The sequence below is a fragment of the Hydra vulgaris genome, chromosome 06, assembly GCF_038396675.1.
Source record: "Hydra vulgaris chromosome 06, alternate assembly HydraT2T_AEP".
Lineage (NCBI taxonomy): Eukaryota > Metazoa > Cnidaria > Hydrozoa > Anthoathecata > Hydridae > Hydra > Hydra vulgaris.
Genome location: NC_088925.1, coordinates 27,364,328 through 27,388,247, shown reverse-complemented (window position 1 = coordinate 27,388,247; position 23,920 = coordinate 27,364,328). Strand labels below are relative to the sequence as shown.

At 28.6% G+C, this 23,920-nt stretch overlaps 3 protein-coding genes across 3 annotated transcripts; all 3 read right to left on the bottom strand.

The window, feature by feature from the left end:
• Nucleotides 1–8,651: 8,651 nt before the first annotated feature.
• On the bottom strand, nt 8,652–9,458 carry LOC136081310 (SCAN domain-containing protein 3-like). The gene has a single exon (XM_065798617.1). The coding sequence runs from the start codon at nt 9,456–9,458 to the stop codon at nt 8,652–8,654; it is 807 nt and encodes a 268-aa protein (XP_065654689.1).
• A 336-nt stretch (nt 9,459–9,794) lies between these two features.
• LOC136081309 (zinc finger BED domain-containing protein 5-like) lies at nt 9,795–15,847 on the bottom strand. The gene is made up of 2 exons (XM_065798616.1): nt 15,791–15,847; nt 9,795–10,151 (listed from the first exon to the last, which is right to left on the bottom strand). Exons 1-2 carry the CDS (start codon nt 15,845–15,847, stop codon nt 9,795–9,797), a joined length of 414 nt encoding a protein of 137 aa, XP_065654688.1.
• A 755-nt stretch (nt 15,848–16,602) lies between these two features.
• On the bottom strand, nt 16,603–18,420 carry LOC100215743 (1-phosphatidylinositol phosphodiesterase). The gene is made up of 2 exons (XM_065799752.1): nt 18,277–18,420; nt 16,603–18,067 (listed from the first exon to the last, which is right to left on the bottom strand). The coding sequence occupies exons 1-2, from the start codon at nt 18,305–18,307 to the stop codon at nt 16,707–16,709; spliced, it is 1,392 nt and encodes a 463-aa protein (XP_065655824.1). The 5' UTR covers nt 18,308–18,420; the 3' UTR covers nt 16,603–16,706.
• Between the last annotated feature and the right edge of the window lie 5,500 nt (nt 18,421–23,920).

The window sequence follows — 23,920 nt, the reverse complement described above, 5'->3', positions numbered from 1 at the left end:
TATATACATATTGCCCTTTGTTAGTCCTATCTTTTGATACCAAGTTGTATGTATTTTGATAAGAATTGACCAAGTTATGACATTTTAAGTTAAAAAACCTCACATTTGATCACAGTTTCTTTAAGAAATCCATATATCAAAAACTCGGTACTCAAAATGCCATAACTTTTTGTAGAATTGTTCAATTTTAATAATTTTTCACCTTTAAAATACTGAATTAAAAACCTTTCCAATGATATATAACAATTTAGTGTTTAATTAACTTAAAAATTTCATGTCACGTACCTAGTTATAACATAACAAAATTAACTTTAATAACACAAATTAACGTTTAACGTTAACAACATTATTTAACAACGTTATTTACAGTTATGTCCACTTTATTTAAGTTACATTAACTTAACAGACCAGTTATGTTAATACAATTATTTTAGTTACGTTAATAACATTATTATGAAGTTATAAAAATTATAATAAAATTAATTATATAAAATAATAACATTAGTCTAACTAAATAAAGTCACATAAGTTAAACTAACTCATGTAGCAATGTGCTATAAACCGAAGGTCTTACCTAACTTTTGACAACTGAAAATCGATATCTTCCTCGCTTAACATATTTAATACGATACTACTAAAATATTACAAATTAAATATTTCTTTAAGAAAAAATTAACTATGTATGTGTTTAAAGCTAGCATGCAACAATAAAAGTTACACTAAATAATCCAGTAAAATTGAAGGGCTTATTGTGAAACAATGACAAGTCACAAAAACAAATATTTGAGAAAAATGACTTTTAAGTTTTATTTAAATCTATAAAATCAGTGCTTACCTATTATTCTCTCAAATTTATACATCATAAAAATACTAATGGAATTATTTATTGGACACAAAAAATAAATAAAAGTTGCGTATACTATTTAAGATTATAAAAATGATAATAACTCATTTTTGAAAAAAGTGTGGCTTGTCATTGTTTCACAATAAGCCTTTCAATTGTAAAAGGTTCATGACTCTAGCTTCTTTTCCGAATAATTCAATACGAAAATCCAAGATTGTGCAACAAAAAGTGCGGCTTTTTTTACGCCCATTGTCAAGTTTAATTTCATAATTACAAGTGTGGCTTTAAAGCGTACAAGTGTAGCCTTGAAGTGCACAATTTGTGTAGCCAAAAAGATGCTACACTAGGTGTCGTGTTTTTTGTCCACACTATTTTTAAGCGTGTACATGGTTAATACCAGCAGTAGAAGCAATACTGATGGAAAAAGAAATTAGCTTTTCTGCCATTATCTATCTATGAATTACTCATATAAATTAAAAAATAAGTACTATCTTCTAAAAAAAGATAGGATCCTCTAAAAAAGGATCTGCCTGAGCAACATGACTTTTTTTACTAAATTAACGTTTATGCATGAATAATTCTTGCATAATTATGTATAATTTGCAAGTGGACTTGGATCGTCTTTTGAGTAATATTTTTGATCGCCTTTTTAGTGATTGTATTTTGAGTGATGAATAAACTTGGATATATTTAGTAGGTCTATTAGTCGATCTATAATTTGGACATGATAATAAAACAAAAACTTTCGTGATAATGATATAAAATAGCTATATTACGATTTTTTATTCTGACGGCTGGCTCCCTATTGGCTATTATAAATTTGACGCCTGGGACCAAAGCCACCCCTAAATACATCTCTGCATAGGTACCTATTTTAAAAACTCACATACTACTTAATAAAGGAATTTAAAGTAAATTTGTAAATGATCGGTTGTGAATGAAATATCGTTTCCGAGTTATTACAATTGCAAATAAAAGAAAAAAGCAAATATTTAAGACTCTCTTTTAAACTTTTTTAAAAATAAAATGACTGAAAAATGATTTGGATTTTATTTTGACACATTTAAATAGAGGAGATGATTCTTTTTCTTCTGTTGTTTTTATTTTTTAAATATGCCTTTTTTTGTTTTTTGTAGTAGGGGAGACCGGGGCTAGTTGGCCGCAGGGGTAAGTTGACGAACTGCGTTTATCTTTAGAGCCTTTCATCAGAAAGTGACAAAAATTACTGAGAAACTTCCTCATTGACCATTTCATCATTCACTGTAGTATTGTCAGGATTCGCGCATGCGCATGGGAGATATTGAGATTTATGCGTTTTTTGGACAAAAACGTAACTTTTAGAACATCGCTTCCTTTTTTCTTTACAAAGAAAATATTTAGTCGTATGAAAAAAAAATTATTCTAAAAGTTCCAGTCACAATTGGTTTACTATATCCAGTCAGACTTTTTTTTCAAAGCTGCCGTTTTTCAGGATCTATAGACTGTTTATTAAAAAAAAAGCTTTCGGGGTAAGTTGACAAATTTTTTACGGGGTAAGTTGACTCATAGCATTTACTATGGAAAAAAATATTTATTTTTATAAAAAATTTTTTTTTTATTTTTTTTATTTTTAACAATATTGAAAATATTTATTCTTACAAAAAAATTAAAAAAAAATTTTGTTTAGTTTTTTTTTCCACAGATAAAAGGTGGGTTACTGTTTGGCTTTTATACGGACTAATATTTGGTACCAGCTAAAAGTAATATTAAATTTTGGGATAAAATTGTTGCAAAAATTAATTTTTAAAAAATTTCTATTAATTTTTCACTTAATAGTGAGGGTCTGGAAAGGCCCCAAGAATTTTTTTTTTTAAATGAATGCAAATTTTATAAGATACCCTAATCCATGCTCTTTAAGACTACACTTTAATATTTTTAAAAAAATGTACTGTTAGGACTTCAGAGCTCATAGAGTAAAAACCGAGCCAACTAGCCCCGGTCTCCCCTATATCTTTCGCTGTTTGGTAAAATTAGTTACATAAGAGCAGAGTTGTTAACAAGACCAAAAGTAGCAAGGCCAAGGCCAAGTTCAAGGCCACATGTCACAGACCAAGACCAAGGCCAAAAATTACAAGGCTAAGGACAAGAATTTTAAGGTCAAGGCAAAGTATAAGAGTTTCAAGGCCAACGCAAACATTTTTAAGACCAAAGACTTAAATTTTTGCCTTACGTTAAGGGTAATTATTAACAAAACTGTAGGTAGCAAGCGCTGTGACAATAAAACCACATGTTGTAAAAATAGACCGAGGTTATGCGCAGAATTCAACAAAGTCAATAAAAAATATAATTGTAGATATATATGAAAGCCGAAAACAAAAATGCATAAAAATAAAGAATGAAAACTTTTAATTCTTTAATTTTACGTATTTTATTTTAAGGCCAAGGCCAACAGTTTCAAGGCCAAGGTCTTAATTTTTGGCCTTAAAACAAGGCCAAGGACTACTCAATGCAACTAAGGCATAGTACACGTTTTTCCGAACAAAAATATAAGTTTTTTCGAATACAATATATGTTAGTTTTTTCATCAAAAAGTATGACATATTTAGTATGTATGGAAAGATTATTTTAACCACTATTACAATCTGGTAAAAGTAATACGACTATATCAAATCGTCAAGCGCATTTTTATTTAGAAAAGATGTAGTTTTCAACATAAAGTACCAAAGGGCTTGGCTATAGATCAGTCTATGGATTTGATTTTTTTATAAAAGCACGTATTGGTGTTTGTTTTCAATGAATGTAATTTGACATTTATAATCAGACATTATTTGGGAAAATTATCCATGAAAAACCATTTTTTTTATGAAAATTGAAGTTATTATTTTCAATACCACACCTAAATGAATATGTTTAACAATAATGTCACGTTAGATTAAGATAAACTATGGTAGTGCTAATTTTTCTAAAAAAGTCGTTTTTGCATCAATAATCATAACTTTTAGCTCCATTCAAAAAACTGTTTTCGGTAATAAGTATCATTTTTTTAAATACTCGGGACAAAAGGCGAGTTTCCACTCATCCGTTTTTAAACGGGAAAGGGAAAGGTAAGGAAAAAATAATCACGAGAGCATGCGTAATAAAAGTTTATTTGTCCAAAGGAAAACTGCGCATGCTCACGTGATCATTTTTCCGTTCCCTTTCCCGTTCTCGGGAAAGGGAACGGAAAAATTTTAACACTTTGTTAAGCTACAAATAATAAGTTTTAGAATTTTGAAAGGCTTTGTATAGCACCACTTACATCGCCCGATTATTGGCCGCATAATGTACCATATTGTAGCCATTACTTTGTTTGTTTTTATTTTTTATTGTAAACTCAGTTATTTTTTGTGCTGATACAAGCATGATATTAAGAAATTTATTTCATTTACTCACTTAGGTATTCAAATAACTATTTCTTTCATTTGTAAGGTAGAAGTTTTGTTTTGCAACAGTCTTGTTGCAAAACAAAATAATAATAAAAATATCTCTGAAAAACTCAGACTAATAAAGAAGCAAAGTATTGTAACCTAAGTATTAGGCTTACTTAAGGTAATGATGCTCTATTCTTTAATGATATAAATTGTTATTATTATTATTATTACTATTAATATATTAATATACACACGTACATACATACATATATACACACACATATATGTATCTATATATATATATATATATATATATTTATATATATATATATATATATATATATATATATATATATATGTATGTAAATATATATATATATATATTTATATATATATATATATGTATATATATATATATATATGTATATATATATATATATATATATATATATATATATATATATATATATATATATATATATATATATATATATATATATATATATATACATATATGTGTGTATATATGTATGTATGTACGTATGTATATTAATATATTTAACATGCTTATATTTAATTAGAATAATGTATACATATTCTGCAATAGTCGAATTTGTTTTGGTATATTTTTTTGTCTTTCTTTAATTTAGCAATAACAAAATATGAAAAAAATTAAACGTTTTCAATGGTCAAAAACTGACATGCAAAATGCCTTTAATGCAGTTAAAAGTAGTTCATTATCACAAAGATCAGCAGCTATTCAATATAATATTCCCAGAGCAACACTAGAAAAATATCTTAGAGGAGACTCTGTAATTGGAGTTAGACCTGGACCTCCACCAAAGTTACCAAATTGTATAGAAAAAAAGTTAGTTGATTATGCCACATCTAGAGCAAATTGCGGTATTGGATTTGGAAAAAGACAATTTATGAAATGTCTCACAGCTTAGTAAGAAATACAAGATAAAGTTTAAACATGATACCCCATCAGAAAAATGGTGGCGGTTATTTAAACAACGACATAAAACTATGGTTTTAGGAAAACCTGAAGGAACATCATCTGTTCGACATCAATGCATGTCAATCCATAAAGCTTCCAAATATTTTTTAGCACTTCAACAAGTTTTTAATAAGTTGGGTACTCATGTTATGCCTACTTCAATTTGGAATATGGATGAGACTGGACTTCGATTAGACTTTAAACCACCCAAAATTGTTGCAGCACGGGATGCCAAACATCTTCAGTCTTGTATTTCAGGAAAAAAGAAACCATCACTGTAATTGCTGCTGTGAATGCAGCTGGTAAAACTATTCCACCACATCTAATACCAAAAGGTAAAACAATAAAATCACTTCAAGCTTTTAATACAAGTGATGCACCAGTTGGTTCAAAATGGAGTGTTAGTGAGACTGGATGGGCAAAACAAGGAATAGCATATCTTTGGTTTACAAATATATTTTTGCGAAACATTGGAACTAACAGACCACAAGTATTAATAGTTGATGGCCATGATTCTCACAATTCAGTTGAGTTATTATCTGTTGCTATTGGCAACAACATTGAAATTGTTGAGATGCCACCACATTGCTCTCACTGGTTGCAGCCATTAGACCGTATTGTATTTGGTCCCATGAAGACTTATTACAATGCTTGTTGTAGTGATTTAATGAATTCATACTCTGTTACAATCAATAAGTCAAACTTCTGTGTATTGTTCAAGGAAGATTGGGATCAAGCATTAACTGCTGCTAACATTATTTCTGGTTTTCAATCATGTGGTATATTTCCTTCTGCAATCCCATATGAAGCTTACTTGCCCAATTCACTTTACTCTGACCAGTTATTAGGGAATGAGAATTTGCTTAAATCAAGGTTTGATTCCTTTAAAAATGATACCATAAATTATCAATCTGGAATATCACTAAACAAAACTTTTGAAAAACAGGTGGATCCCAATTCAAATTGTACTTTTATTGATGATGTTGATACAACTCAAACTACAGGTATCTTGTCTGGATCAGAAATTCTGAATGTAGATTTAGATTAACTGGATAATGATACAGCATTAATGTTATGGAATAGTTGTTTAACTCCAGAACATTTAAATGGTTTTAATTTCTGTTATCAAAATGGCTTTGATATTTCTGACAATTTGTATTTAGCATACAAAGACTTTCGTATAAACCAGAATGTAATCTTTTGATCTCTTATTAATAGAAGCTGCTGAAACAATTCCTTTATCAATAGAAACTGATATTCACTCTGTCTCTATACCAAATACTAGTGTTGATTGTTCTAGTCCAATATCTATTAAAACAAGTTCATTGAAAAGTACCATTGACAATGATCATGATGTTTTCTCTTACCCAAATTTTGTTGTCGATAAGTCAAAAAACTAAAGAAATACTAAACAAAAGTATTTTGTTCTAACTTCTCCTAAAGCTATGTAAGCCAAGTTAAATGATCTAAAAAAGAAAGAGGAAAGGAGGTTGAGGCTGCAAAACTAAAAAAACTGAAGCAACTTGAGGCAAAGGAAAAGAGATTAAGACTGCAACATGATAGAGAAATAAAAAAGCAATCAAAACATATTGATTTTGTTATTAATTAGTGAACAAGTTAATATTTTTTATCAAATTTTGTTAATACTTTTTTATGTATTTCTTGAGTTTTGATTGATAAAATTTCTTTGAATCAATATACAATTTTAAACAGTTTTACAAATAATTTATTTTCTTTTTAAGTTATTTTGCCCATTGTTGGAGGGGGTACTTATGTCTAAGCTAGATTTTATTGAGTAATTATACCGTTTAATAAATTTATAAAATTTGATGTGTAACAGTTAATAATCAATATTTAGCTAGTTCATTATTTTATTTTAAAATCTTTTTTTTATTTAAATCTTATGAAAATTAAATTATTTTCACAACATTTTAACCTGTGGCAAAGTTAGTGGAATCTAATTTTCTAATAAAAAGCCAACTGGCTCTTAATTAGTCAACCCGGCCATTAATTGGTGTTTATTCAAAATTTAAGTTCGAATGAATTGTTTATATTGTTTGTTTTTTATATTTTGGTTACAATTACTCAAAATAAGTTGAAAGAATGTCCATTGTTAAATATAGCAAAGAAAAATTAAATCTGACAAAATTACTGTCTGCATAATGCCTTTTAAAAAAGATGTGGCTATTAATTGGTCAGTTTGCCCTATTCGGCCATCTTGAAAAAATAATTTATTCCTTTCAGAATTCGTAAACAATTAAAAAACAGAGGCAGTAAACTTAGTTAAACAAGTTACTTCCATTTTCATACTCGTTTTGTTATATCAGTAGTAAACTTTAATTGATATTTGGTTTCTTTTATTTTTAAAACAATAATTTAAAAGTAACATAAGTTACTTTTAACTTATTGTTATAAAAATAGTTATATCTTTGAACACTAAGTCGATACAAATAGCTATTATGGTTTCAGTAATGTATTAAGATAAATACTTTTTGTTGTTAGCACAGCGCAAAATGAATATATATTACATAATTCATTCCAACTGCTTTAAAAGTAGCATATTTTTTTAAAATCTACCAACACAAATGTAATAATTTGTAATTAGATTCATAAATTATGTCTTAAAAATACTTCAAGATATCTTTATTATTATATGGACATATCTCCTGCAAAACTGTTATAATCAGCCTAATCGGTTGTTTATAATATTTTGGCATTATTAACGAATTCTTTGTATGCATAAATTAAATACCGATAAATAAAAAGTTGTTCGGTTTGCCAATAACAACCAATTGGATTTGTTTAAAACTATCGGCTTTTTTTTTACTAGTTTGTTTGTTCTTTCCTTAGTTGCATTGAGTAATAACTCAATGCAACTAAGGCAAAGAACAAACATAAATGAGACAATTTAAACCAGTGTTTCTCAATCTTTTTAGTGCCATGCCCTACCAAAGCTCATAAAAACTTAAAATGTCGCATGTTACATATAAATAATTTTTAATATTATAAATTTTTCATAAGTAGCATAAATGATATACTGCAGGAAATCACAAAAGTTTATTTATTAAACAAAAAAATTTAAGTAAACAAAATATAGTAAACAATATATAAGTAAATAAAATAAAATACATCAGGTATTCAAGTCTAAAAAAAAATGAAATTTAGTGAGATCCTTGTGCTTGATGCTGGTTACAAAGAAAATTTATATTGGGTTCCAATTTTGTTAGCTTCATTCTTAGATCTCCCAGTTGTGTTATATCCAAACGATTTCTTTTTTTAAGTAACAAATCAGTTATGGCACTAAATCCGCATTCAGCTAAATATGAAGAAGGAAACGTTAATAATAGTTTTCTTGCACATTTTGTTGTGGTTGGATATTTAATTTTGGTCTCTTCAAAAAACCATGCCATCGATCCTTTTATATTAAATAAAGTTTTGACTCGTCGTTTTGCATTTCTGCTAATTCTTCTTGGTACTGCATATTTGAAATATGAGATAAATTAACTAACATTGGCTGCATCAACCAAGCTGGAAAATTAATTTCTATTAAACCGGAAAATCTTCCATGTAAATCAGCTGATAAGTTTTTTAGATGCTCGACAATATTAAGTATAGCGGTATCAGTTATTTCACATTTTTGAAGCCAATGAAACTTTTCAAATTGTTTTTGGTAAACGTCTTTTTCAAATAGTTCAATAAATGTAATCAAACCAAATATCTTCACTTTTGCATCGACAAGAGTTTTATTTGTTCCTTGAAGTTCTTTATTCAATATATTTAGTTTTTCAAAAATATCGGTTAAATAACTCAAATATACCTTTAAATCGATCGTTAACAGATATTGCATTTCAGTTTTGTCGCTTAAAAAATCACTAAGAGAATCAAAAAGTTCCATAAATCTTTTTAAACAGTTCCCTTTCAAAAGCCATCTTACCTCAATGTGAAGTAAAAGTTTCACATAACCTTCGTTGTTTTCTTCACAAAATAATTTTAAAATGCACTCTTGTTTTGCACTTGCTTTAATAGAATTAATGCATTTTACAACCAAGTTCATTATTTTATTTAGAACAGGAGAAAGATTTTTAGCTACTAAGTTTTCCCTGTGAATAACACAGCGCACAAGAAGCATATCTGGATTTTCATCTTTCATCAGTTTTAAGCAACCATTTTTTTTGCCCATCATATTAGGAGCACCATCAGCAGCACAGGACGTTATATTTCTCATCGGTATTTTATTCGTATCTAAGTAACTTTTTAGAGTACTATATATATCTTTAGCATTAGTGCAGCTTTTTAATGATTTGCAAAATAACATTTCTTTAGCAAAATCATTATTATCAATGTATCTGAAATATGTAAGTAATACTGCTTTTTCTGTCTCTCAATGCATCCCATTTGCACCGAAAAAAGTCTTGTTTTTAATTTTTCGATAAGTTGTATCTTTACTCATTTCGTCCATTCTTCTGCTGACAGTATTGTTACTTAGTGGCATGGTTTTCACATCTCGGTCATCTTTTCTAGAAATAGTTTTAACAAATATTGATACTGAAGTCTTGATTAACTACTCTCCTATTGAATGATTTTTCCCAGATTTAGCAATGAGTAATGAAATTTGATTGCTAGCCTCAAGAGTGCGATTAATATTAACATTATGAACAGTAAAGAGAGACTTTATAGTTGTTCTTTTTTCATAATTTTTCTTTAAAATTTGAAAATAATTCAAACTTGAATTAATTTGATCTTTATGTTTTGCCTTTAAATGTGCTTCAAGACGACCTGGTTTCATTGATTCATTGTTCAAGCATTGTTGGCATAATAGACAAAAAGGTAACCGTGCATCATGAAAAGCAGGTATGAGACCAAATTTTAAATACTCTTCCGAGTACTGCCGTTTTTTTCTTGTTGCACTACTCATTGGCTAAAAAATGAATTTTAAAATCAATTAGGAAATTAAAAGTATAAATGAATTTTAAAATCAATTAGGAAATTAGAAGTATTTGAACGTTCAAAAGACGTCCAAAACGTTCAAAACACGTTTAAAAGACGTCTTATTTTCGTCCCGTGCCCACTGGGATATTTATTTCTATATTTGAATATTAAATTATAATTAACTAGCTATTTACAAACTATGTGTAGTCTTCTCGACTTGTTATTCCAACTGATATTATGTTTAGCGCTATGGCTTTTAAGTGAGAATTCCTCGTGCGGAATTAGTCTCTCAAGGGAATACTTTCGCAATAAGTTTTCGATCAATTCTCCGAAAGGAATTGTTTATTCCGCAATCGCTTATCATTATTCTGAACTAGCGTTTGAAATGATTGTCCAGGGAATTGTTTTCGTCACAATCATTAAATATTTCTTTATTTTTCTATGAGGCATCTAAATTCTAAATAATTAATTAACTATATTTACAATTATATTTACTTACCAAATATATTTTAATATCACTTATATTTATTTATAAAATATATTAAAAATTTGAAAACAACTATAAATTCGAACAACTGCTTTTATTTCTAGTAAGCACAGCACTTTTATAAGCGCAGCACTACTTTTATATCAAGTTCATGGTAACGGACATTGATAGAACGATACAAGCAACTAATAATCCTAGTCTAAATTCTAGTTTTCCGAATCAAATCCTAAGTTTCCGAATTAGTTATTCGAATCCTAGTTTGCCGAAGTAAATCTTAGTTTTCCGAATGCATTCCATCGGAAAAATTTTGCATGATTCACTTCATAGTGGACGTTTCCTGGAGATTCGACTATGTGGTTAAATTTAGACTGAAAAAAGCTTTTTTTTTCCATTGCCCCCAAACAATCAAATTGCCCCCTGAAAATTTCCTACGCCCCACATTGGGAAACACTGATTTAAACGCTTATTTTAATGCTTCACGTAAAACAAAACTTAAATAAGACAATTTAAAAAACAAACCGGGACTCAAAGAAGATACATAAGGGTGATGTAACAGCACCTCAATCTTTTCATAAAGCCCCTTAAAAAAAATATCGTCAAAACTTTCTAATAATATTACTTCCTTTGAAGAATAAAATGTAAAACTATTTAGAAAAAACTCATCGGAGTTATTATTATTCATCAGAATTAAAAATGTTTTTTTTGCTTGAAACTTAAATGAGTTTAATGATTTTACCATATCATCATTAGCATTTTTTTTACAGTAATTCCATATCTTAGGTTCTCGAAATGGTATTGAAAACTCAGTATATTTATTCAATTTCTTCGGCAGTTTAAAGAAATTTGATTGATTTGTTTTTAGGAAATACTTTTCATTTATATTTTTTTCAAGCTTATAAATAAAATTAGCTAGAGTGAGGTTATTTGTATATTTATACATGAAAATTAGGTGTTGATAAATAAGGAGCCCATTTGCAAAACGCGCTAAGTCCGAGTAAACTCCGAAGTAAAGTCCGAGTAAACTGATTTTGAGAAAACAACAAAAAACTAAACTACTTTTAGTTGCGCATCAACAGAAATTTATTTTTCTTTGTCCAATTTTAGGACCAAAAATTTTTTAATTGGTCCAATATTTAAGTAGATGATAGATTTAAGTATATAAAACGTGGAAATAGAATTAACTCAAAATTTTTGTTTTTGTGACTTAGCGCGTTTTGCAGATGGGCTCCTCAAATATTTATTACATAAACATTCATCTTTTTGATTTCTCTCATTAAGGGTTTAGTGTACTCCCCTCGTTTTTTCCCGTATATAATACATGTTTTTGACACTATGTACAGGTATATTTTTGAACACTATGTCTTTTTTTAAGTTTTGTAGATTGCGTGCTACCCCATGTAATGTTGGCATAATTATTAAAACAATCAATTAAAGAGAAGTAAATTAATTTAAGACGTAGCATATTAACATGAGGGCGAACTCAGTACATCATACCGGTGGTGTAACTAACTTTTGGTTGTGAATATTTAATATGGGAAAGCTAAGATAAGTGCTTCTCAACAAGTATTTCTAAAAACTTTATAGAGTCTTCCTGTTATTTCTTTATTATTTAAAAATCTGGTCAAATAAGGAGAAGATTTAGTTAGCGACTTTTTATAAAATAATTTATACTTTGTTTTTTTTGACGTTTAATGAGAGTTTATTTGCTTTAAACCAATCATTTATCTTATTTAATTCAAAGTTTATGTCAGCATAATGTTGCTTGATACTATAGTTGGAAAGAAATTTGTATCATCTGCAAGCATAATTGGGTTTAATTTGACTGATGAGTTACTTAAGCCGTATATATATAAACTAAGAATAAGAGAAGGATTAGTATTGATCCTTGTGGTACTCTACATGGGATTTTAAGAGTTCCGTATTCCTTGTCTTGAACATATTGTAGTTCTTATTAATAATTTTATAATACTTGAACTTTTCTAACAAGATACAATGATCGTCAGAAGCTTTAGTTAGATCAATAAATATATAAAAAGATAAATTTGTTTTCATTAAAGCCATTTTTTATTTGATCAGCTAATTCAATAATCACATGTTCAGTTGAACGATTTTTCTGAAATCCAAATTGTTTTGGATAAAAAAGTTGTTTTTTGTTAAATGGTTAAGATTCTATTATAAATTACACATTCGAATATCTTTAAAAAACAGAAAGCATTGATGTAGGCCTGTAGTTAGAAATATTTGAATGATCATTATTTTTATAAATTGGAATAATTTTTGCGAGTTTTAGTACATCAGGAAATAAGCGTTGGTCCAAGGAAAGTTTGACTATATAGAACAACGGTCTACTAATGCTTTTTTTATTTGAAATTAGTACTGGGCATGTCGTCAAATCTTGACGAGATACCTTAAATATTCCTGCCTTAAATGATGTTTCTAAGTAATTGTTAATAAAAAATATTATCTATTGCAGTTGCAAAAGTTTTATTTACCCGAGTCGGTTTATTAATTACTGAAAAAAGCATTGTATTTATATAACATGTCAAAAAAAGATTTTGTTTTCGGAAATTTCTGATATGTTAGTGCGTCCAAATTTGTATCACCAAGGATACATAATCTTTTTTTCCCTTTTCCCCCACTTTTTTCGATGATTTCTTGAAATAATCTAGTTTTACCACTAGGTAGTCGGTACACGTATCCAATTATAATGATTTTGTTTTTGCATTAATTACTTCAATAAAAAGACTTTCATAACTATAATTTGCTATACTAAATTGCTTTTTTATTTTTAATTTATACTTTTTAAGTGCATGTACACCTAGTCTTCCGCTTTTTTTTTATCGCTTTCTCGTGGTTGGCTAATTAGTTTGTAATTTGAAAAACTATAATTAGAATTCGACTCTAGTGGACTTTTTGAATCACGCCAAATCTTTGACAGAGATATGACGTCGAACGTGTAGTTTATAATAAATAAAAATTCTTCAAATTTTCCAAAATTTTGACGCATGCTTCTTATGTTTTATAGAAATGGAATTTTAACCTTTTTTGGTTTTAATTTAATAAGTATTAAAATATTTTTATTAAATTCATTTGAGTTTCTAAAAAAATATATAAGTTGTCTTGAGAAAAATTGTTCAAAAGATTATCCCCGAAAGGTTCATCATTTAATTTTTCAAAATCTAATTGGTCAAACATATTATTCGCTATTTTTGAATAAAAAAACCAAGAACTCGTTAAAAATTTTTTAAGAACAATAAGATTTTAAAAAACATTTTAAGAACATAAAATACCTTCCTTTGTTTTCCAATCACGTACGATTTATTTATCGTAAGATATACATGCAAATTTCCCCGAATCTCATACCACTTTAATTTTTTTTCTCAAATCTTTTCGAATTAGATTTGTTTCAGCGCAGAAATCCTTGTTAATGTATAGATTTTTCCCTTTTAAACTCGATGATTTTTTTAGGACTGCGATTTTATCCTTAAAGTCCAATAGTTTGATAACTATAGTTTGAGAACTATAGTCCTCGGGTTTTTAGTGTTACTCATGAGTATCACTAAAAAATAAAAGAAGAGTAGAGCGGGACATAACATTTTTCAGACAGACATTTTTTTATCCTCTTTTAGAATCTGGTTTAAAAAAATATTTGGAATTAAACTTTTTGAATAGTATTATTTTCAGTAAAATGACTTTTGTGGGGCATATAAGTTATTTACATAATTGAGTATATTATTACTATTTCGTGATGCTGTTTACAGTTTGATGATTTTATTTTTAATTTAAAAAATTTTTTTTATTTAAAAAATCAATTTAGGGGATAAATTTAAAGAAATTCTTGTTTTTATAACTTAACTTCGATTAATAATAGTGTTTAATGTAAACAAAGATGTTAAGAAATTATATAAGAAAGATCAATCATCCGAAACGGGATGAAATGCAGTTGTGAGTAAAAATGGACCAAAACGGGATGAAAGGCAGCTGTGAGTAAAAAGGAACTTAGAATTAGAAAAGCTGCTGATACATATGGCATGTTTAAGTTTGCTCTACATTGGCATATTGCTAATAGGCCAGCTCATCAAAAATGTTGCCAAATTGTTTCAGGATAATTTTTGTGTGACTTATGTGATCCATAAAATTTTTTTTTTTAATTTCAAATTTAGGAGTAGTAACCAATTTAATAATATATAGGTTATAGTAGAATGGAGGTATTTTATAATAAAACACACAAAAAAAGTTTGTTTTAGCTGCTATTTTTTTGTTGTAAACGGGTGTGTGGGCGTTTAGTTTCTATGGGTATGTTACTTTTTTTGAGAGTTTAATGTCTGAACATATTTAGGCAATAGATAGCTTTCATTTTTTATCATTTTTAAAACTTTACAATTGACGAATAACGGCTGCTTTTTAACTGTCCCGTTTTGCCCCACCCACCACCACCCACCACCACCCACTTGCAAAATGTAAAAGTTTTGCTAGTCTAGAGTTTCGTTACTTTGGTTTTCGTTTGGTTTTCGTTTGGTTTTCGTAACCTATTTTTAGATATTTTGTTTTTGTTTTTTGATTTTCTTATATCAATGAATTTTAGGAAATTTATAAAAAACAGTTTTTAACTATGATTAGTTTATCCGCAACTAGCATTTGTTTCTTAAGTGCCCCTATATGGCCCGCTCTACCCATATATATATTAAAAATAAAACACGTAAAACAAATATGAAAATAACAAACAAACGTTTTGGCGAATTTATCTAAACGTTCGTTTGTCATTTTCAAACTTGCTTTTATTATCTTGGCGAAATTTACTTCTTGTCTTTTAAGCGTCGCTTTCGTTTTTTTCTCAAATTCGTCCAACATCTTCTTGATCATCTTTTTTATTTCCACAAGAGTAACCGTCCTATAGATTTATTGTTTTAAGTATTTTCTTTTTAAGGTTTTGATTTTTGATTTAAATACTTTTTTTTATTTATTTATTTTTTTCACCACGCTGCAAAACACGTCCGTTCCGTTCACCACGCAAATATATAACCGAAATAACCGAAACCGAGGTTGTTTTTTTTAATCGCAAAAGTAAACTTATGCGTTCAAAATTGCGTGAATAACATTAAACAAAACAATTGGAGTTTTAAAATACAATATGTAAATACAGTTTTGTTTTCACCCATTTTAAGTTTATTTATTTGAGTTGTTATATGAAAAGCCATCTTGTCCCGTTTTCCACTTTATGTATATTTATATATGAGCCCAGGAGATGCATAGTGGTATAAATCACTTTTTCAATATTTTGAGTTATTGCCACTAATGATTAACATTTTGTTTATTCTATTACATGGCTGAGTAGTATAAGTCTATAATGATGATATCAATAATGATGCTGGAACTGTTTTTTGTTATGCTCCTCACCAAACAGCTGTTTTTGTTCACAGCCGTAGTGATTTAAGTCAAACTTCTCAAAACTAGATATGAGTGACTTATACCACTATGCATCTCAGGGGCTCATATATGAAAAGCTTATTTTCAAAACGCGGTATAAGCAATTTTGATTTTATGTGCCGCTTTAATTAAAAATAATAATTAACGCATGTCTTGTTTTTCATGTTAAGTAAATTTTTTAATTTAAGTTGGCGCATAAAAATAAAATTGCTCATACCGCGTTTTGAAAATAAGCTTTTCATATATAAGTTTTCTACAAAAATATAAGTAATAAAAACCTATACTCATGAAAGCAATGGTTATACTACTATTTGCTCATAAAGTCATTATAAAGGTACTTTTCATATCCTTCATATTTCTGGACTCCCATTCGACAACTAAGATGATACTTTATTTTTTTAAATTTATATTAAAGTATAGTTATAAAAGTATTGGACATTTTTTACTTTCCCTTAAATTATTAATAAACATTAATTTGTTTTAACATTGAGTAATAGTTTCAAAATTATATGGAACGCAAAGAAAAATTTTTTTTTTTAAGAACTTTAATATTTATATAGTATGAATATAAATGTAAAGTTTTCAGAATTCTGTGCTATCTTAGCAGTTTTGAATGAGCTTTACTAAAGTTTAAAATGGTTTGCAAAACATTCTAACTCCATTTAAAGCTGTATCGTCATTGTCACCTTGGTTATCTTCTACACGCGTGACTAAACCTACAACAGCCATTCCATAAGGACAACGGTTTACGGGTTGCCACACACCATAGTTTGTATAAACTTTTGCAGTCAATGAAGTTCCTCCATTGCAATATAAAACAAGATTGTTGGCACCAGTGTCGTCACCACTTCCTTGCGCTGGTTCAACTAAAAGATTATACCCTACTACTGGGTCAGAAAACGAGGAGCAATATACATTAGGAGACCACAATCCATACGGTCCCTGTTTACTTGAAATAGCTGTGTAGCTCTGTCCCTGTTTATTATTGCAAAATAGTTCAACAGCATTTAAAGCAGTGTCATCGCCACTACCTTGATTAGGTTCACTTCGAAGTCTCATGGCAAATACATACTGGTTAGGTGGACACATTTGTTTTTCTCCCCAGGTGCCAAAAATTCCATCATTTTGTGTGCTCATAATTACATTTTCACCATATATTGAATCATGTATCATGCTCGAAATAAGACCTGGTTGACGGTTCGGGTAATCCATAGGTACAATGACTCCAACTTTTATATTAGAATCAAAAAATTTTTTGACTGCTTCATTAGAAACTTTTGCGCTGTTCCCAATGTAAATTCCATTCCAATTTGCGCTTGCAAAGTTGATATAAAAAATATTTCTTCCATAATTTTGTTTTGCAATTTCCAAGTTTTGTGTAACCAGACGCGCTTTTTTTTGATAATCCAAACCAATCAAAGGTCCGCAACCAATTATAGGTTTGCATTCTGCGTCCAAATTGTATTCATCTTGTATGTTGGGTTTAATGGAATCCCATAAAATCCCCATACTATTGTCATTATCGTAACGATTGAAAAGAACTATTTTACCACGAACTTCATCCAATTTTGTAGATGGTGTAACTGGGTTTTGATAGAATTTATGATTATTGTTTCGAAGGTAATCTCTTACAAGTCTTAGTTTATCTATATCATCCTCATTTTTAATAGACATTAGAATAGTTTCACGTGGGTTTCTATTAAGAAAGTTGTTTACATTATTCATTACCAAGTTATTGAAGCTACCTAACTTTAGTGCTCCATGTCGAATTTCAAAGTCATTACTTACACCATTAATGCTAAGACGAATATCAAAAAATCGAATCCCATTCTCTAACTGCTGCATTATATTCCAATCTTGAGCTTCTCCGACATCTCCAGGTGTATCGTATGCTCCAGAATCATGAGTTCCAGGAATGGCTAATTGACTAAGTTTTTTATTTCCATCAACACCACTCATCCAGTTTTGTGTTTCAAATGTTAACGCATACCCTTAAATTTAAAAGTTATGCATTCATTTGTTATTAAAGTTTATTATGATTTTTTTTTTAGTTTCTACTTCTAACATAATCACACGATAATTTTACACGCGGTCACATGACAGTTTGACACATTTGAACAGATAACAAAAATTTACAAACAAACACTTTTTTTTTGTAAAGGTCTAAAATATACTTGTATATATAAAAAGTACTTCGTACCTACAAGCAAGAGCAGTATAATTGTTCCCATGTTTATTAATAGCAAAATTAGTTTTTATAACTTTATAAAGTTGTGGAAGTAAATAATTGTGATGATTAGGTTTATTTATATGTTTTATTCATGTTGACCTAGGTTGCTAAGATGAAGGTTTATCATGAATTTTACATAAATTATATCAAAAGTTTGCTATATTATTTGCTCAGCAGACAGTGTGTAATAAATATCTTATTAAGAGAAAATAAAAACCATGATTAATCTTTTATTAGATTAGTTGTAATTAAAAACCAAATTAAATCACATGGTTATGTTACACTCAAAACAATTTCGAATGTTAATGAACATATAAATCACATGTTGTTGTTAATATACAAGTTAATGAAAAAGGTAGAAACAACCGTAGGTGATAGATTCAAAAACCTGTTCCGAAATTTGAAGTTTGTGTAAAATGATGATCTCTATGGTAGTTATTGAAAAAGAAAATAATAACATATTACAGTTACCATAAAAATAATAACATATTACAGTTCCACAAAATTTGCCACGCATACAAATTCATGCTTGATTTGTTTTTACTTTTTTGCTTTTTTTAATTATTTAAAAGCAATAATCGATTCTAAAAAATTGATAAGCAATTCAAAAAAATTTAAATAAGACCTTATTTTTAAGGTTTTTAGCATTTTATAAAATTAACTTTGATATTTTGTTATTACAAAGTAAAATAAACTAATAAACATATTGTGGCAAATATTATCGGAGGCAACTCCAAAAAATCATACCAGGGAATTCGTATATGTTATGTAAACTATTTTAGGAACAAAACAATTTTCAATCTCTATTTTACTTTTTAAAAAATAATGTAATGTAATTTTATAAACAAAGAAAAGTAGAAATTAGTCAATCATTCGAGAATAAAATAAGTTTGACATTAGCCCAGGCACGGAACATGAAACTCCATGTTATAAAATTAGTTATTAAATGTGTGTGACTTATATGAGAAACTTTGACTGTCAAAGTTTATCATATAGGTCACACACCTATATGAACACTTTGTTTGTTGGTCAGTGACAGTCAAAGTTTCAATCAGGACAGGTCTTGGACACCGGATTTCACACGGGAGTATGACAAGAGAACTCTTGAATGTAAGTTGAACAACAAATATATATACATATATATATATATATTTATATATATATATATATATATATATATATATATATATATATATATATATATATATATATGACTTTTAACTTTAAAAAAAAAAATTTATTTCCTGTGTCGTAATTTGATTAACTTCTGCCCAAAAGTATTAAAAATAGTATCAAAAAAAGGCACGCATAACACGAAATTTTTAAAATTGTATGTAAGTAGTTTTTGCATACCATTATAACTTTCTAAAGCCTAGAATTTTCTTGACTGTTCTGACTTTTAGAAATTTCCGAAGTCTTCTAGAAGTTTATGGAAATTAGCAAGATTTAGACTAAATAACCTGCTGATTAAGCAACGCTAATAATTGTAAATTAATCTGTTTTCGACAGATGGCAGCCAGACAATAGAAAAGTACAATAGCACTTATATTTTTTATTATTACCTTTTAGAAATATATTCAATTAATATTTTCAATCATAATATTCTATGAAGAATCTCGTATATTTTTATGAGTCACATAGGAAAAGAAGAATTGTTCCAGTAGAAGAACAACCGCTGGAAGATAACAGCAGGGTACCACTCAAAATCTGACTTGTTGGCCGCCATCTGCTTTTGGGAGAATCCATGGCATATTCAGATCAACTATTAAAGAAGCTGATAAATTTAGAAAAGAAATGAAGAAAACACTAAATTTAGAAAGCTGATCACTGCACTTTGATGGTAAATGTATTAGTCAACAATAATATCAATTGTTAGTGTTGAAGAATAAAAAAAGAGAAGTTAAGTTACACGCACTAGATCTACCAGACGGAAAAGCAGATACTGTTAATGTATAACAGCTATTCTGGATAAATACAATTTATAGAAGAGTTTAAAAATGATTATAGCGGACACTAAAAAAGTAAACTGTCGAAAAAGGAATGAGGTTGTCAGTCAGTTACAAAGACGTTTTACTGAAAAGAAACTGGAAGAATCACAATTCATTGGTTGTCAACATAGTGTATTACATTCGCGTATTAATGAATGAAGAACTTGGCGGAAACAACATGCCGCCTAATATCGAATATCCGAATATCCCGGAACATTTAAAGAACAACGAGCAGTTCAGAAAGAATTTTTAGAATGGTAAAGAAGTATTTATTGAAACTCCTGGATGGCGTGATGATTTGAAATTTCAAATTAATTTAACACTAATAATCTTTATACTCGCTATTTTGAAGAATCTGGAGTATTGCCTAAAGTGAATTTTTAGAAAATACCTAAATTAAATAATGCAGATAGAATTCCCAAGAAATACTAGCTCATTTGGCATTTACTCTTCTACCAGAGAGAAGAGACTCAACATTTGTAGAATTATTTCCTATAGACGGGCACACCATTGGTTCATTGACCAAATGTACAATGCAGATGATTATCGGAAGCTATGTAGTAGCTTACACAGTAAAGAATTTACAGCGCAAATATTGTTAATTTACAGTGCTATATTGTTAAACTTGCGTATAATTATATAACTCAAAGTTAAGCTGCTACAAACTTAAATTTACTGCTACAGGTTAAACTCAGTGAAAAAGTTTTTGCAGTCAGAAACCATTAAGACTGAAAATTCCCAAAACAAATCAGTGTGCATAGCGAGAAATCAAGTGTCTTTAAGATCTTTTTGACATCTTAAAAAGAATCAGAACCTCCCGCTTAGATTTATTTTAACTAACAAAACATAACAATTGTAAATTACTGTAATAATTGTAACAAACTGAATACTACACAACATTTTTTTGGCATATACAGTAGCTTTCGTACTTGTAGAATTGTTATTTAAGCTTCTAATTTTATATTTATTTGTAAATTAGAGTGTTATGATGTAACAATTAATTGTTAAATGCTTAAAAACTACATAATTTTAATGGATAATAACTCTCCAAATAAAAAAGTTATGAGTAAAAAATAAAGATCAAATATATATATGTGTGTGCGAGTGAGTGTGTGTGTATGTGTATGTGTGTGTGTGTGTGTGCGTGCGTATGTGTGTGTGTGTGTTTGTGCGTGTGTGTGTGTGTGTGTGTGTGTGTGTGTGTGTGTGTGTGTGTGTGTGTGTGTAATAAAATTTTGGTTAAAGTACATTCCATACTTGGAAATCTAAAATTTTTTTTAGATTCGCTAAATATCATAACAGCTCTATAAATTTCGAGTACTTAAACTTTTTTTTTGAATAAATCAAACAAAGTTAAAATTGTTACAATAATATAAAATACACAATTCTATAAACTTTTTTATCAATGCTCATTTTTATATAATAATAACAGTCAAAAAAATTATTTATTTGTAATAGTTTCTGGACTACATACAACACAACAAATGTCGAGTTTCAAGAAAAAATAATCTGACTCTAAATGCAGAAATAAAAAAACCAAAACTTTTATTTACACTTTGAAGAATTTTTTTTGCTGCCAAAAATATGTAAAGAAAAGTAATGTCTATCATTTATGTTAGAGTTCTTAAATGGTTTTATAAAAGGGTTCATGGTAACATCGTTAAAGAGGCTCATACGTCCATTTACTATTCCATTCTCGTTAATTGAGCAAATCACCTTTGCTCTCCGAGTTGTCTACTGTGGTTTTGATAAAAAATAGGTAGTTAAGGAAAGTTTTATTAAGGGGAAAAATCTCAAGGCAAGGTAATATTGAACTTTTTGGATCAAAATGACATCAATTTAAAAAACTGCGTAGGTACAAAAGAGTAGAAACGATTATACTTAACCTTACCTGTGTTCATTCCGCTGAATCTTCCGTTGAAGTGAAGAACTATTTTGGTTATGTTCATTTAATTTACAATCTTTTTAGTGGAATTATTCAAAAATTATTCAATGGAATGCCTTGGCTGAAAAACAGGTATGTCGCTTCATCAAACCTTGCAAACCCAATGGAGTGCACACAGGTTGTAAATACGAATTCACAACCTGTGTTAAGCGTATATATGGACATATATACGCTTAACACAGGTTATGCGTTTATATGTATATGGACCTATGGACATCCATAGGTCGCTTAACCAATAGTTAAGCGACCTATGGATGTCCATAGGTCCAAAGTTATATCTTTTATACATCTTATATGTTTTATATATTGATTAAGGTCACGAAGCTTCTGCATTGTGACCTTAATCAAACTGGTAAACTATTGAATGAAATAAAATCTCCAGAAAATGAATTCAGTCATATAGCTCTTCATTATGACAACCTTCTGGTTCAAATCTCTTTAGGCAATAAACATGTCAGTGTCTCAATCAAAAAATATTTCCTTAGATGATGATATAAAGCTTATGAAGACTTTTATCAAGGATCTTGGTCTTATAGGTACAAATTCATTAATGAAATACATTTAATTACCTACTATCAACCAAGTTATAGTTTTTAATCAGACTTTGATTTAAAAGAGGACAAAAAAAAATCTGAATCTTTTACAAAAAAACAAGAACGAAGTTCATTTCTATAAAAATGAAGTTTGAGGTGAACATATTCATACCGCTCTCCCTAACATTCCCTAACCCAAACCTTTAGTCAATGTAGCAGCATGCCTTTGCATGTTCTACCTAAATTAGATGTAGCATGTTCCCTTACATGTTCTCATTATATCAATTTAATGTCTGGTATGCGTTATTTGAAACCTCAAAACCTCATTTTGATCCATACTATCTTCTGCTTACCTTTTCATTTTGGCTATTATAACTGTTGTTCCACCCAATCAAAAAGCTTTAAATACAAAATTGCAAAGTATTACCGGATTCTCGACAACTCGTCCCCTCAGTATTATCTTGTTCTATCTACAAATGTAATAAATAAAATGTTTCATCTAATATATAAAATAAATACAAAAAAATATATATATAAATAAATACAATGTTCTGCCTAATACAATATATTATATTATATTATATTACATAAAACATTGTATTTATTTATATATATATATATTTTTTCGTATTTATTTTATATTTCAGATATAACATTTTATTTATTACATTTGTAGATAGAACAAAATAATACTGAAGGGACGAATTGTTCAAGCGTTGTTTCAGGACAGGTGTTCGTCGTTAAAAGAAAATATATTATATTTTTTTATGCGTATTTCTAGTATAACTTGCAAGTCTTACTAGAAATACTCTGAAGTCAAATTTCAGATTTGAATTTCAGATTGAAGTATGACTTCAAATTTTAAGTTCGCTTCTTGCAATCCACCCTAAGTTGGTAGGTACATAACTATAAATCTGTAGGTAATCGATACAGCAAGCTAAAATGCTGCGGAAAAAAATTATTATTAATTTGATAAAAATATGTTTTTAATTTGATAAAAATAGCACCATTTTCTTACTCAAATAAAATTTCTTTACTAACCGGGCAGGATTGAAAAGTCGTGTTTTTCAAAAGGAATGACCTTTGTAAACTAAATTGGAAATTAGAAAAAAATAAAAATGTTAAGAAGGGGGTAAAAATACCTAACA

What these genes read in the sequence shown, in the direction of transcription:
- LOC100215743 (XM_065799752.1), bottom strand. Translation starts at nt 18,307, where the DNA reads ATGGGAACAATTATACTGCTCTTGCTTGTAG. An exon ending in TATACTGCTCTTGCTTGTAG is followed by an intron (nt 18,068 to 18,276) that starts GTACGAAGTACT and finishes TTTAAATTTAAG; the next exon opens with GGTATGCGTTAACATTTGAA.
- LOC136081310 (XM_065798617.1), bottom strand. Translation starts at nt 9,458, where the DNA reads ATGAGAAATATAACGTCCTGTGCTGCTGATGGTGCTCCTAATATGATG.
- LOC136081309 (XM_065798616.1), bottom strand. Translation starts at nt 15,847, where the DNA reads ATGGCTTTTCATATAACAACTCAAATAAATAAACTTAAAATGGGTGAA. An exon ending in AAATGGGTGAAAACAAAACT is followed by an intron (nt 10,152 to 15,790) that starts GTATTTACATAT and finishes TTCATTTTTTAG; the next exon opens with CCAATGAGTAGTGCAACAAG.